The following is a 12,393-nucleotide window of genomic DNA, read 5'->3' on the forward strand; positions in this document are numbered from 1 at the left end:
ATCAATGCAGTCATTGATTGTAAACATTTGTCTTACAGTTGATAAGAGCGAAGGTCTCGGGTGCCGTAGTCACACAAGCGGTGCTCTTTACCGGTAACATGTGAGTGTAAATAGATCTGATCCAACCAAACTGATTCCATCACTGAATCGTACAGCCACAGCCTAGAAACGTTTCGTACTTCCGGTGACCTCTTCCGGTCCATGGAGCCCGTAAATATATCAAATAATTGTTTTATTCAACCACATTTAACAACAATACTGCTCAAGAACAACAAGTGCATCATGAAACTGACATCCATTCCATCAGGTTAACACAATTATGACTGAACACAAGACAACACACAATCTTGCTCAAATTTGACAATGACATTAGAAGGGAATCAATCAAACATTGAGGAAAACATGGTCAAAATCGCAAAACCTCCCACAAAGAACGATGACACAAAGTTAAACCTCCAGAAACGTCACTTGCAAACAACTGTTTTTATCTGATATATGCCAATCAATCCCGAGGTATCTACAAAACTTAATTACAACAGCGACGATGAAAATGAGGAATCTCCTGCTATAGATACCTGGAATTTCTAAGGTATATGATTAGTACAAACATTAAATTTCCTCATTTCACGTGGATTATCTAAATTATTAAAAAGAAAAATCTTAAATCTTCATTTTATGCGTATAATGGTGTGAGACGTGACAGTCTCTAACCTGCTATATCTAACACGCTAAACATATTTAAATTAAAAACAGATACATCCTTCATGGACTGGCATATCAGCTCAAACCATTTGTTTAAACATGATGTCTACAACTCTCATTATCATGTTTACTCTATGATTTGTTTCTTTTTGATCAAAATAATAATATATAATATTATGAACAGACATGAGTAGAGGGAGGGTGTATATAAATGTATACTTTTATTCTTGGATAAAACAAGAACCAAATGAGGATACTATTACCAGCAATATGGTCTAGTATTACTGTAGTACAAACCAGTCAACTTCAAGCTAACATGTGATGCGTCATATTGGTGTAGTGTGAATGTGGATCATTCTAAAACAGAGCACACATAAGTACAAGGATGAATGATTTTCCCCAGCAACAGATTCAAGTTTATTATACAAAACCAAGTACAGGTACATTTTGTATGTATTAAAATGGGTAATGTTATGATTCAAAAATTATACTATACTATTGAAACAACTGTACAGTATGTGCTTCGCTCTCTCCAGGCCATGCCTGAATCAGAAATACAAGTAATAAATACATGTATATAAATAAAATAATCTGTAAACATAATGAAGAATCGTTTTCTCTCATTTCCCTGTGTGTAAGATAGAGCTATCCAGGGTAAGAAAGGGGTGTAGGAAATGTCTACCTTACACCCCATTCCACGTGAGGTGACGTCACAATAGCTCGACAATGACGTGAAGTCACGAATTTGGAACTCTCCTATGCCGCAATGCGGAAAAGGCGCGACCAGATCAAATTAAAACCCTTTTACGATATATTTACCGTACACGTTAGATAGATGTGATTAATTTTCCTAAGCAAACCTCGTTTGCCAATATGGGATAAGTTTAATACGGCTGGCTGATTCATTTTCGTTTAAAAAGCTCAGGGTGGGGTATTTTCAAAATGGTGGCCAGTCCAAATGCATTTTCATGGTTTCTGAACTTATTTGTGTGGTTAGAATGAGAGAAAAATACTCTTTCATGCTCGGGGGTGTAGGATAGGGAAATTCCACCCAGGGATTTTCCTATCCAACACCCCTGAGCATGAATGAGTCTTATAATATTTTTGTATGTATTATCTTTATAATCTGTTTTCTAAAGCAGAGTTAAAAAATTATTTGCAAATACATAAAACAATTGTAAAAGAATATCGCGTTCACCCTTTACACAATAAAACATTATGACAAACAAAAACCTTAATCAATATACACTGAGCTATCATAACCAACTAGCAACTTGTTAATATCCCGTCGATTGATACCTCTTAAAAGGAACACTCAGGAATAACTGATTTTTTTATTATTTTATTTTTGCAAATACTTGCAGAAAAGATGTTTGAAATTTAAAATATTACTAGTTCAGAAAATGATTAACAGAATGTGCGTCGTCGACAACAAAGTTGCAGCCAAAATATGTATTGTTCTTCCTTCACTTAACTAGGCCTGGAAGAAGGCATAATGTGAGCGTATAAGATAAGGATGCAGAAAACATAACCAGTGGACAAGACACGTGTAGTTTATAAAAAAAAAAACGATGGAAGCTTTTTTGTCGATGCCTGGCAATCATGAGCTTTGATAGTTTCACATAATGGTCTGATGCTGTTTCCTTTTTATTGTTCCACTGTCATCAGAGGGCACAATAATTAAAAACAAGACAAAACGTTTTTTAAACCACTTTTGAGGGTCAGTCATAAATTAGCATTCTTATTCATAATTTCCCTATATGAACCTGGTCATTTATAAGTACATGTAATATGAAAAAAATACTCCGTTTCTCAAAGAATGACTCGGCAGATTTTAACATTTTATTTAGTAAATAGCATCCTTACGATATTTGAGTTAAAACGAAAAAGGTTCACGTTTTCAGACCATAAAGGTAGACCATCCAAAATATGTAGACTAAAAACCTAGGGGGTCCTAACAATGAGCACATTTCGATTGTGATGTTCCAATAGGGCCAAACAATGTGCAGATTCAAGGCTTTTCTGGGTACATACAAAACTAGTGTAACAGAGGCCATTATTTATCGATGCTTCCGCTTAGAGTCGAACATATGACCTCTGGTTTACTAGTCCTAATCTAAACTCATCAATCTCGCTATAATTCAACAATTAACAAAATGTTAAACTCACGTTTCTTAACTGTCTTGTCTGACTTTGAAAGAACAGCACCTAGGTAGCAGTATACAGTAGAGGGATGTGGCCATGGGTGATATTTTTGTTAAATGGCTAACCCCTGTATAATGATATGTAAAAAAATATAAAAATAAAACTGTACTAAAATTGGTATAAGCATGATGACGTGGGCTATGTGAGCTTCACATTTGTAAAAAAGAAAGAAGATTTCTTTGGTTCGAGAGTAAAATGTTGGCCATAATCCGAAAGGGTGCGTACACATGAAAAGCTAGCTTTACAGGAGGTAAAATTTGACAACAGCACACGACGCGAAATTGCAAAAAATGTAGTTTTACAACTTTACTGGTACCCAGATAAATCTGCAACCAGGTAGGTAATCTTTAATTTCAGACAGAGCTTAGGAAAAAAAAATTCTAGTTGCGGGGGTCAAATTTTAGGTTAAAATAGCAATTTTTGGCATTTTTTGGTAATTTTTGATGTGGTTACCATGGTTTTCACACTAGTGACATACATTGAAAAAAGAGGTTTATACACTTCTCAGTACTTTATATGCATTGTAAATGTAAAGCAGTTTACAAATATATATACATGTATACATGTGTTGTGTAGGGTAAATCCGCTGTGTTTACATTTCCTCGACATGTGCCTTGTTTATCAGAGTCGGGCCATTTCTACTGTACACTGCTACCCTAGAAGATCCGAAAATCTATATTTTACACAGTTGTATTACATAGTACATGAAATAAGGAATGATAATAAACACATTTGATGAAAGATTCAGTTTATTGATTCACTTGCAATGTGTTTTTACGGGAGTACATAGAGCTCAATTTGCAATAATGTGTTAGTTTATATATGAACAATTCGAAACATCCTTAACAAGTATTAGACACTCTTTTCTAAGATTTGTCCTTGTTATACTCCGCCAACTTGTTCTAAATCGTCCGCAGTAGGAGTGAAAAAAACACCAATTATTTAGACAAAACAACAGTACATCAACCACAAAGTTCGTGACAATTGACCCGTTGAATTAATGTCTTTTGATGTATTGCAACTTGACAATCATGTGACCGTGCGGATATTGCTTATAAGAACGTAAAGTAAAAAGTTAAAATCTGTTCACAGAGCAATGTATCCACTTAGTAAAGGGAAATTTTAAAATAGCATAGATACAGTTGCTTTCGATACTAGTACTAGTCTATAAAGTGTATAACAAAAACAGTGCATTATGTAATTTAGGGTAATAACACGATTTGTTTTCAATCGATATGACTGCCGGAATTTCCACTTAAATAGCACTTCTTTTCCAAAATCTCCTTAAATTCAGCACATCGCGTACTGGTTTTTTTCCACACTTTTACGCGAAAACAGCAATGGACGAAATCAAAGCGATGTACTTCATTGTAATAAGGAACATTCTGGTTGCCCCTATCTAATTTTCAGGAAATGGTTCAAGATTTGCCATGACTAGAATCATGATAGTATTGAAGAAGCTTCACGTTGATCAAATCAGTGACAATCCAGACGATATTATCCTGATCCAAACCGATCGCTCTGATACACGTGCTGTCAGAGTGTATAACCGAAATGTGTTTCCCCTGATCACTGACAAGATGAACAAAACGTCTGTCAGCTATAACCAGGCTTCCATGACTGTCATGCGAAATATCCATGGGCTCCAAAATCGGCATGTCATCTGTGTATTTGAACAGTATTTCGAAGTTTTTGTTCATGACAAGCACCTGCCTCTGAGGAGTGTTTTCATCTGATACGCTTAGATCCAAAATTGCGATATTTTGAGAAACCCTACATTCGGAAATCTTGACTGGATTGTGCCAACTGAAATTTTTCGTTCCAGACAATTTCGTAGAAATTCTCTTTCGGCCAGCAAGTGTGTATTTAGTGAGTCTTTGATTGGTTCAGATCAGGATGTGACTGTCATATGTCACACACAGACAAACGGGCATGTCGTTGGTGTAGAATTGGAAACGAAAACATGGATTTTTTGACAGCAAGCAATTCATCACGGACCAATCGTCTGCGTAACAGGCCCAAATGGTCTGTGTGGTTGGAGAAACACTAAAATCCGTAATTCGCAGGTTGGAGCGCTCCTCTGTGTACACGAAGCCGTTCCTGTGCAAGAGAATTGTACCTTTCATGTCAGAATAAGTCACCCAAACTCTATCCTCTTGGTCTGTACATATAGTATTTCCAACGTTAGATTTGACTGCGACTTCAGTTATTACTTTAGCTTTTGGTAGTAGTCTATCTTTGGATGACACAGGTTCTGGCTGGGAAAGTTTCTCGTGCAAATGTTTGTTTGTCTCTGAACGTATTGATCTAGTTGTAGCAATGTCATTCGACTGAGTAGACCCCGACAAACCTGAAGATATATCAGGGATTGCATCTCTCTCGTGCAGATCGACATGCTCAAAGGTACCAAATGCTTTTTCAAGGTTTCCATAGAAGTGGTCGTTTGTAGTAAACCTGACTTGTTTTAGAGAAGGTTTGAATGGACATACAAAAGCATTAGGAATAGCAAAATCGTAGATCTCAACATCACCTCCAGTGTGAAGGAACTCTTTACATTCTTGCAAATGTGTTTCAAAACTCTGCAGCCTTTTATGAAGTTTTTCCTTGAAATTTTTCAATTCAAAAGCATTTCCTTTTTCCAATACTTTATAAAGTCCTGTAAATTTTGCAATTTGAGCGTCTATCTCTTCTTTCATTCGATTGCCTTGTTCCGTCAAATGTATGATATGATTCGCAAAATGGTCAGAATTATTTTTCAGTTCATTGTCTGCCCAATCCAACTCATTTCTGACTTCAAGTAAATCCTTTTTCTCTATATGCTCAATAAACTGCTTGATTTTTTCTTTCTTCGCTGCTATTCTGATACTTAGGTCTCCCAGAACGTGGTTCCTATGAACTGTATGTAGACACTGGGGACATCCAAGTTCATTACACGTTTCACACTTGAAAATCACCTGCTTTCCATGGTGATAAGCACAGATGGATTGACCTTTGCTCCTTACTGCCTGTTGACCTGCTGATGATAAGTCGACCATTTGAATCAATGTGTGTAAGTAAACACGTTCTGTCGAGTAAATAAGTAAGTTTTACTGGCAAAGCAACACAACTATGACGTTTTATATCTAACCGTATGTAATAAATAATACAATTTTAATCAAACAGGAAGATAACAATTTTAGTGAATTTGATTGGTCAATGGCTTGTCCAATGGAAGTGATAAATAGAACAATATTTATAGTCAGATGAGGGTACCTACATGTTAAAAGCCCCGATATACCAAAGGGTGTGTATGTTTAACATTAATAATCTGATAACCGATAACCGAATGGATATGATAGCAGATGCTTTTAATTTAGACATTGTACCATCATATCCATTATTGTTACTGATATGTATCAATATATATATATATAAACATTGATGATGCAATTACAAGGAGATCAACGTTAAGCACACACAGGAGATTGCAGCTATGAAATTTGGTAATAGATACAGTAAGCCAACAATGAATTACACTACATCATACAGCTGTTTCGCCCTTATATGACTCATCAGTGATGTGAGGGGCTGAAAAGGTGGAGAAGCAGAATGGGTGGTGTGTAAACCCCTTTATTAAACGAATTTCAAAAATAACAGGAGTACTGGTTACTTCAATAACTTTAATAACGAATAAAGTGTGTATATTATGAACTCAAAAAAAAGATTACTGTCACCTTCAATGTTACAGCAAACCGCGGGGACTAAGAAATCCGCCGGCAGAGTCAACCGCCTTGTACCTTGAAAAATGAACGAAACACACACGTGATTGCGTCTGTACAATGTTGGTAATAAATAGAGTATGCCAAAAGTGAATTACACAGCATCATATACATATGCAAGACCACACACTTGCGTTTTTCTAACGAATCAGAAAGCACGATACACTAGTGGGTGGTCTTGCTTTTATCACATACCTTTCGTATTTGGTAGAGATCGATACAAAGATTTTTATAAACTTTGAAATTTTTTGCAATTAACGGGAACTTTTAAGTTCGCCATGGCAAGGGAATTCCCATAAAAAGTCGTCCCGGCTAGTAGGTAAATACAACATTCTGTATTGTACATGTGCAATACAGAACGTTGTATTTCATGGTCTGAAAATTGCTTGTATGGCTATAACAAGATTCAACAGGAATGTGATAAAGATAGTTAATAGTACATAGCGAAATAAAGGTATTGAGACTATAGTCTTTTTAAAAATAGTGATATGCCAATTCTTTTGCAGTTAATACATACACTGAATCGAACAATGAATGGAATCCAGGTCAACTCAACATCTAATATTATGTGCCATTACATAAACAGGGTTAACCTTATTTTTTCGAAGTCGATGAGAAAGTGGAAAAAACTTGACTCATTGATGGTACTAATAGTCAAACAATTCAAATTCATTGCAATACTCTGTGACTGTATATCACCGGAAAATAAATCATCAGCCGTGATATGTGTCACGACCTTATAATAACACGAAAAACATGTCCTCATGTGATCTAGTCATCTTGCAGTGAAATAACACCTTCACATACATGTTAAAATATTTAACAATTAAAAAAAACAATTATTGTGATGTCGTATGCAATGGTTTCAGGAATTATCGTGAAAGCAAAAATGACGGCACTTTGCTAGGTTTTATGTCCAAATGTGTTACTTATAGCAAGGAATATGGTATAATGAAGAAGAATAACAATTTCGCTGGAACTTATTTCTTAAAAAATATATACTTATAAAAGCAATTTGCTTAAAGACCTTGATATATATTTCCTTGACTTTTTCAGGTCTGGCAACATGAAATAAATGTGTCATAATAATGGTTGGGTGTCTCTGGTAGAGAAGAAGACAATACACATTACTGCAGATGAGTTTAATTGGCGACAGTTACATATACATGTACTGAGTTTAATTGGCGACAGTTACATATACATGTACTGAGTTTAATTGGCGACAGTTACATATACATGTACTGAGTTTAATTGGCGACAGTTACATATACATGTACTGAGTTTAATTGGCGACAGTTACATATACATGTACTGAGTTTAATTGGCGACAGTTACATATACATGTACTGAGTTTAATTGGCGACAGTTACATATACATGTACTGAGTTTAATTGGCGACAGTTACATATACATGTACTGAGTTTAATTGGCGACAGTTACATATACATGTACTGAGTTTAATTGGCGACAGTTACATATACATGTACTGAGTTTAATTGGCGACAGTTACATATACATGTACTGAGTTTAATTGGCGACAGTTATATATACATGTACTGCATATAACTTAAATTTTGCAAGACATACACATTCGCGTTAATATTTATTTTACACACCATACTTCTAGAAGATAATATATATAATTTACATATACTGTTAGAAGATAATGTTTATATTTATTTTACACACCATACTTATAGAAGATAATATATATAATTTACATATCATACTGTTAGAAGATAATGTATATATCTATGTTACACACCATACTTCTAGACATACTGATAGAAAATAATATATATACAAACAAAGTTTACACTGCTAGCAAGATAATGTTTAACAATATCATATACGGTAATTCAAAAAGCTGTTTGAGTATGTATCATTACATTTGGGACGGAAATCCAGACACTACCCTCGCTTTCTTCAATATCCCCCACCTCTCCCCTCCACTATTATTTCAGTAATTGTCAACGCGACAATTTCCACACTGCGATCAGTTTACAGAGTTACAATCTTCAATCTTACAGATTCAGGAGAGCAGTGTATGAAGGGTCGTAGTCACATGATCTCCGTGGCACAAAAACATTAGATTCCAACACAACCGCGAATTATTTCTATTAAGTAACACTTCAATTCAACACTGCGCGGCCTTGTAATTTAAGTATGAACATTCAGGCCACAAACGAAGTTTCAGGAAATGGTACAAGATTTGCCAGCAAAATACACCTAATAGTATTGAAGAATGATCATCCGGACCACCCAAAAAGTTTCAGGAAATAGTACAAGATTTGCTGGAGCTAGAATCATGATAGTATTGTAGAAGCTTCACCTTGTTCAAATCAGTGACAATCCAGACGATATTGTCCTGATCCAAACCGATCGCTCTGATACACGTGCTGTCGGAGTGTATAACCGAAATGTGTTTCCCCTGATCACTGACAAGGTGAACAAAACGTCTGTCAGCTATAACCAGGCTTCCATAACTGTCATACGAAATATCCATGGGCTCCAAAATCGGCATTTCACCTGTGTATTTGAACAGTATTTCGAAGTTTTTGTTCATGACTAGCACCTGCCTCTGAGGAGTGTTTTCATCGGATACGCTTAGATCCAAAATTGCGATATTTTGAGAAACCCTACATTCGGAAATCTTGACTGGATTGTGACCATTGAAATTTTCCGTTCCTGACAATTTCGTAGAAATTTTCTTTCGGCCAGCAAGTGTGTATTTGGTGAGTCTTTGATTGGTTCCGATCAGGATGTGACTGTCATTGGTTGCACACAGACAAACGGGCATGTCGTTGGTGTAGAATTGGAAACGAAAAAATTGATTTTTTGACAGCAAGCAATTCATCACGGACCAATCGTCTGCGGAACAGGCCCAAAGGGTATGTGTGGTTGGAGAAACACTAATATCCATAATTCTCCGGTGGGAGCGCACCTCTGTGTTCACGAGGCCGTTCCTGTGCAAGAGAATTACACCTTTCGTGTCAGAAAAAGTCGTCCAAACTCTATCAGTTCGGTCGGTACATATGGTATTTCCAACGTTAGATTTGACTGCGACTTCAGTTATTACTTTAGCTTTTGGTAGTAGTCTATCTTTGGATGACACAGGTTCTGGCTGGGAAAGTTTCTCGTGCAAATGTTTTTTTGTCTCTGAACGTATTGATCTAGCTGTAGCAATGTCATTCGACTGAGTAGACCCCGACGAACCTGGAGATATATCAGGGATTGCATCTCTCTCGTGCAGATCGACATGCTCAAAGGTACCAAATGCTTTTTCAAGGTTTCCATAGAAGTGGTCGTTTGAAGTAAACCTGACTTGTTTTAGAGAAGGTTTGAATGGACATACAAAAGCATTAGGAATAGCAAAGTCGTAGATCTCAACATCACCTCCAGTTTGAAGGAACTCTTTACATTCTTGCAAATGTGTTTCAAAACTCTGCAGCCTTTTATGAAGTTTTTCCTTGAAATTTTTCAATTCCAAAGCATTTCCTTCTTCCAATACTTTATAAAGTCCTGTAAATTTTGCAATTTGAGCGTCTATCTCTTCTTTCATTCGGTTGCCTTGTTCCGTCAAATGTATGATATGATTCGCAAAATGTTCAGAATTATTTTTCAGTTCATTGTCTGTCCAATCCAACTCATTTCTGACTTCAAGTAAATCCTTTTTCTCTATATGCTCAATAAACTGCTGGATTTTTTCTTTCTTCCCTGCTATTTTGATACTTAGGTCTCCCAGAACGTGGTTTCTATGAACTGTATGTAGACACTGGAGACATCCAAGTTCATTACACGTTTCACACTCGAAAATCACCTGGTTTCCATGGTGATAAGCACAGATGGATTGACCTTTGCTCCTTACTGCCTGTTGACCTGCTGATGATAAGTCGACCATTTGAATCAATGTGTGTAAGTTAACATGTTCTGTCGAGGCAACACAACGTTGACGCTTTATACCTAACCTTATGTAATAAATAATACAATTTTAATCAAACAGGAATATAACAATTTTAGTAAATTTGATTGGTCAATGGCTTGTCCAATGGAAGCGATAAAAATAACAATGTTTATAGTCAGATGAGCGTACCTTCATGTTAATAGCCACCGATATACTAATGGGTGTGTATGTTTAACATCAATAATCTGATTACTGATAACCGAAAGGATATTTTAATTTAGACAGTGTACTAGCATATCCGTAATTGTTACTGATAAAGCTTCTGCTGTGGTTATGCATTAAGAATATATACATTTTGTACATAAACATTAATGATGAAATTACAGGGAGATCAACGTAACATCATACTGCTGTTTCGTCCTTCTATGACTCATCGGTGATGTAAGGGGCTGAAAAGGTGGAAATCCGAATTGTTTAAAATATTGTTGAAGCAGAATGGGAGGTGTGTTAACCCTTAATTAAACGAATTTCAAAAATAACAGAAGTACTGGTTACTTCAATAACTTTAGTAACGGGTAAAATCTGTATATTATGAACCCCAAAAAAACCATTACAGTCACCTTCAATGTTACAGCAAACCTCTGGGACTAAGAAATCCGCTAGCAGAGTCTACCGCCTTGTATCATGTGATTGCACCTTAACAATTTGGGTAATAAATAGAGTATGCCAAAAGTGAATTACACAGCATCATATACATATGCAAGACCACACACTTGTGTTTTTCTAACGAATCAGAAAGCCCGAAATACAAGTGTGTGGTCTTGCTTTTATCACATACCTTCGGTATTTGGTAGAGATCGATACAAAGATTTTATAAACTTTAATATTTTTTGCAAATACCGGGAACTTTTCGGTTCGCCATGGCAAGGGGATTCCCATAAAAAGTAGTTCCGGCTAGTAGGTAAATAGAACATTCTGTATTGCACATTTCATGGTCTGAAAATTGCTTGTATTACCATAACAAGATTCAACAGGTATGTGATAAATCTAGTTAATGGTACATAGCGAAATAAAGGTGTTTAGACTCAAGTCTTTGTAAAATAGTGATATGTCAATTCTTTTGCAGTAAATACATACACTGAATCGAACAATGAATGGAATCCAGGTCAACTCAACATCTGATGTTATGTACCATTACATATACAGTTTAACCTAGTTATGTCGAAGTCGATGGGATAGTGGGAACAAACTTCCGAGTTCGAATTCGAGTTAAATGAGTTTCCATGTTTGGTATTCATTTCTTTATAATGTTTGGTTAAACAGGAGACTATCTGAGGAAGTGTTTTTACTACACAAGATGATTTTCTGTCTACGTCTCATCGATGGTACTTATAGACAAAAAAAATCAAAATCCTTGCAATACTCTGTGACTGTAGATCACCGGAAAATAATTCATCAGCCGTGATATGTGTCACGACCTTAAAATATCACGAAAAACATGTCCTCATATGATCTAGTCATCTTGCAGTGAAATAACGACTTCACATACTTGTAAAAAATGTAACATGTCAAATGAACAATTGTGATGTCGTATGCAATGGTTTCAGGAATTATCGTGAAAGCAAAAATGACGGCACTTTTCTAGGTTTTATGTCCAAATGTGTTACTTATAGCAAGGAATATGGTATAATGAAGAAGAATAACAATTTCGCTGGAACTTATTTCTTCAAAATATATACTTATAAAAGCAATTTGCTTAAAAACCTTGATATATATTTCCATGACTTTTTCAGGTCTGGCAACATGAAAAAAAATTGTCATAAT

The 12,393-nt window shown here is 35.8% G+C and overlaps 1 protein-coding gene across 1 annotated transcript; it reads right to left on the reverse strand.

The window, feature by feature from the left end:
- Nucleotides 1-8,937: 8,937 nt before the first annotated feature.
- On the reverse strand, nucleotides 8,938-10,566 carry LOC110465821. The gene has a single exon (XM_021521925.1). It carries the CDS (start codon nucleotides 10,564-10,566, stop codon nucleotides 8,938-8,940), a length of 1,629 nt encoding a protein of 542 aa, XP_021377600.1.
- Between the last annotated feature and the right edge of the window lie 1,827 nt (nucleotides 10,567-12,393).

This window comes from Mizuhopecten yessoensis, unplaced genomic scaffold, assembly GCF_002113885.1.
Source record: "Mizuhopecten yessoensis strain PY_sf001 unplaced genomic scaffold, ASM211388v2 scaffold11101, whole genome shotgun sequence".
NCBI lineage: Eukaryota > Metazoa > Mollusca > Bivalvia > Pectinida > Pectinidae > Mizuhopecten > Mizuhopecten yessoensis.

Bases quoted from the DNA above. Each gene is read 5' to 3' on its own strand.
- LOC110465821 (XM_021521925.1), bottom strand. From the start codon at position 10,566: ATGGTCGACTTATCATCAGCAGGTCAACAGGCAGTAAGGAGCAAAGGT.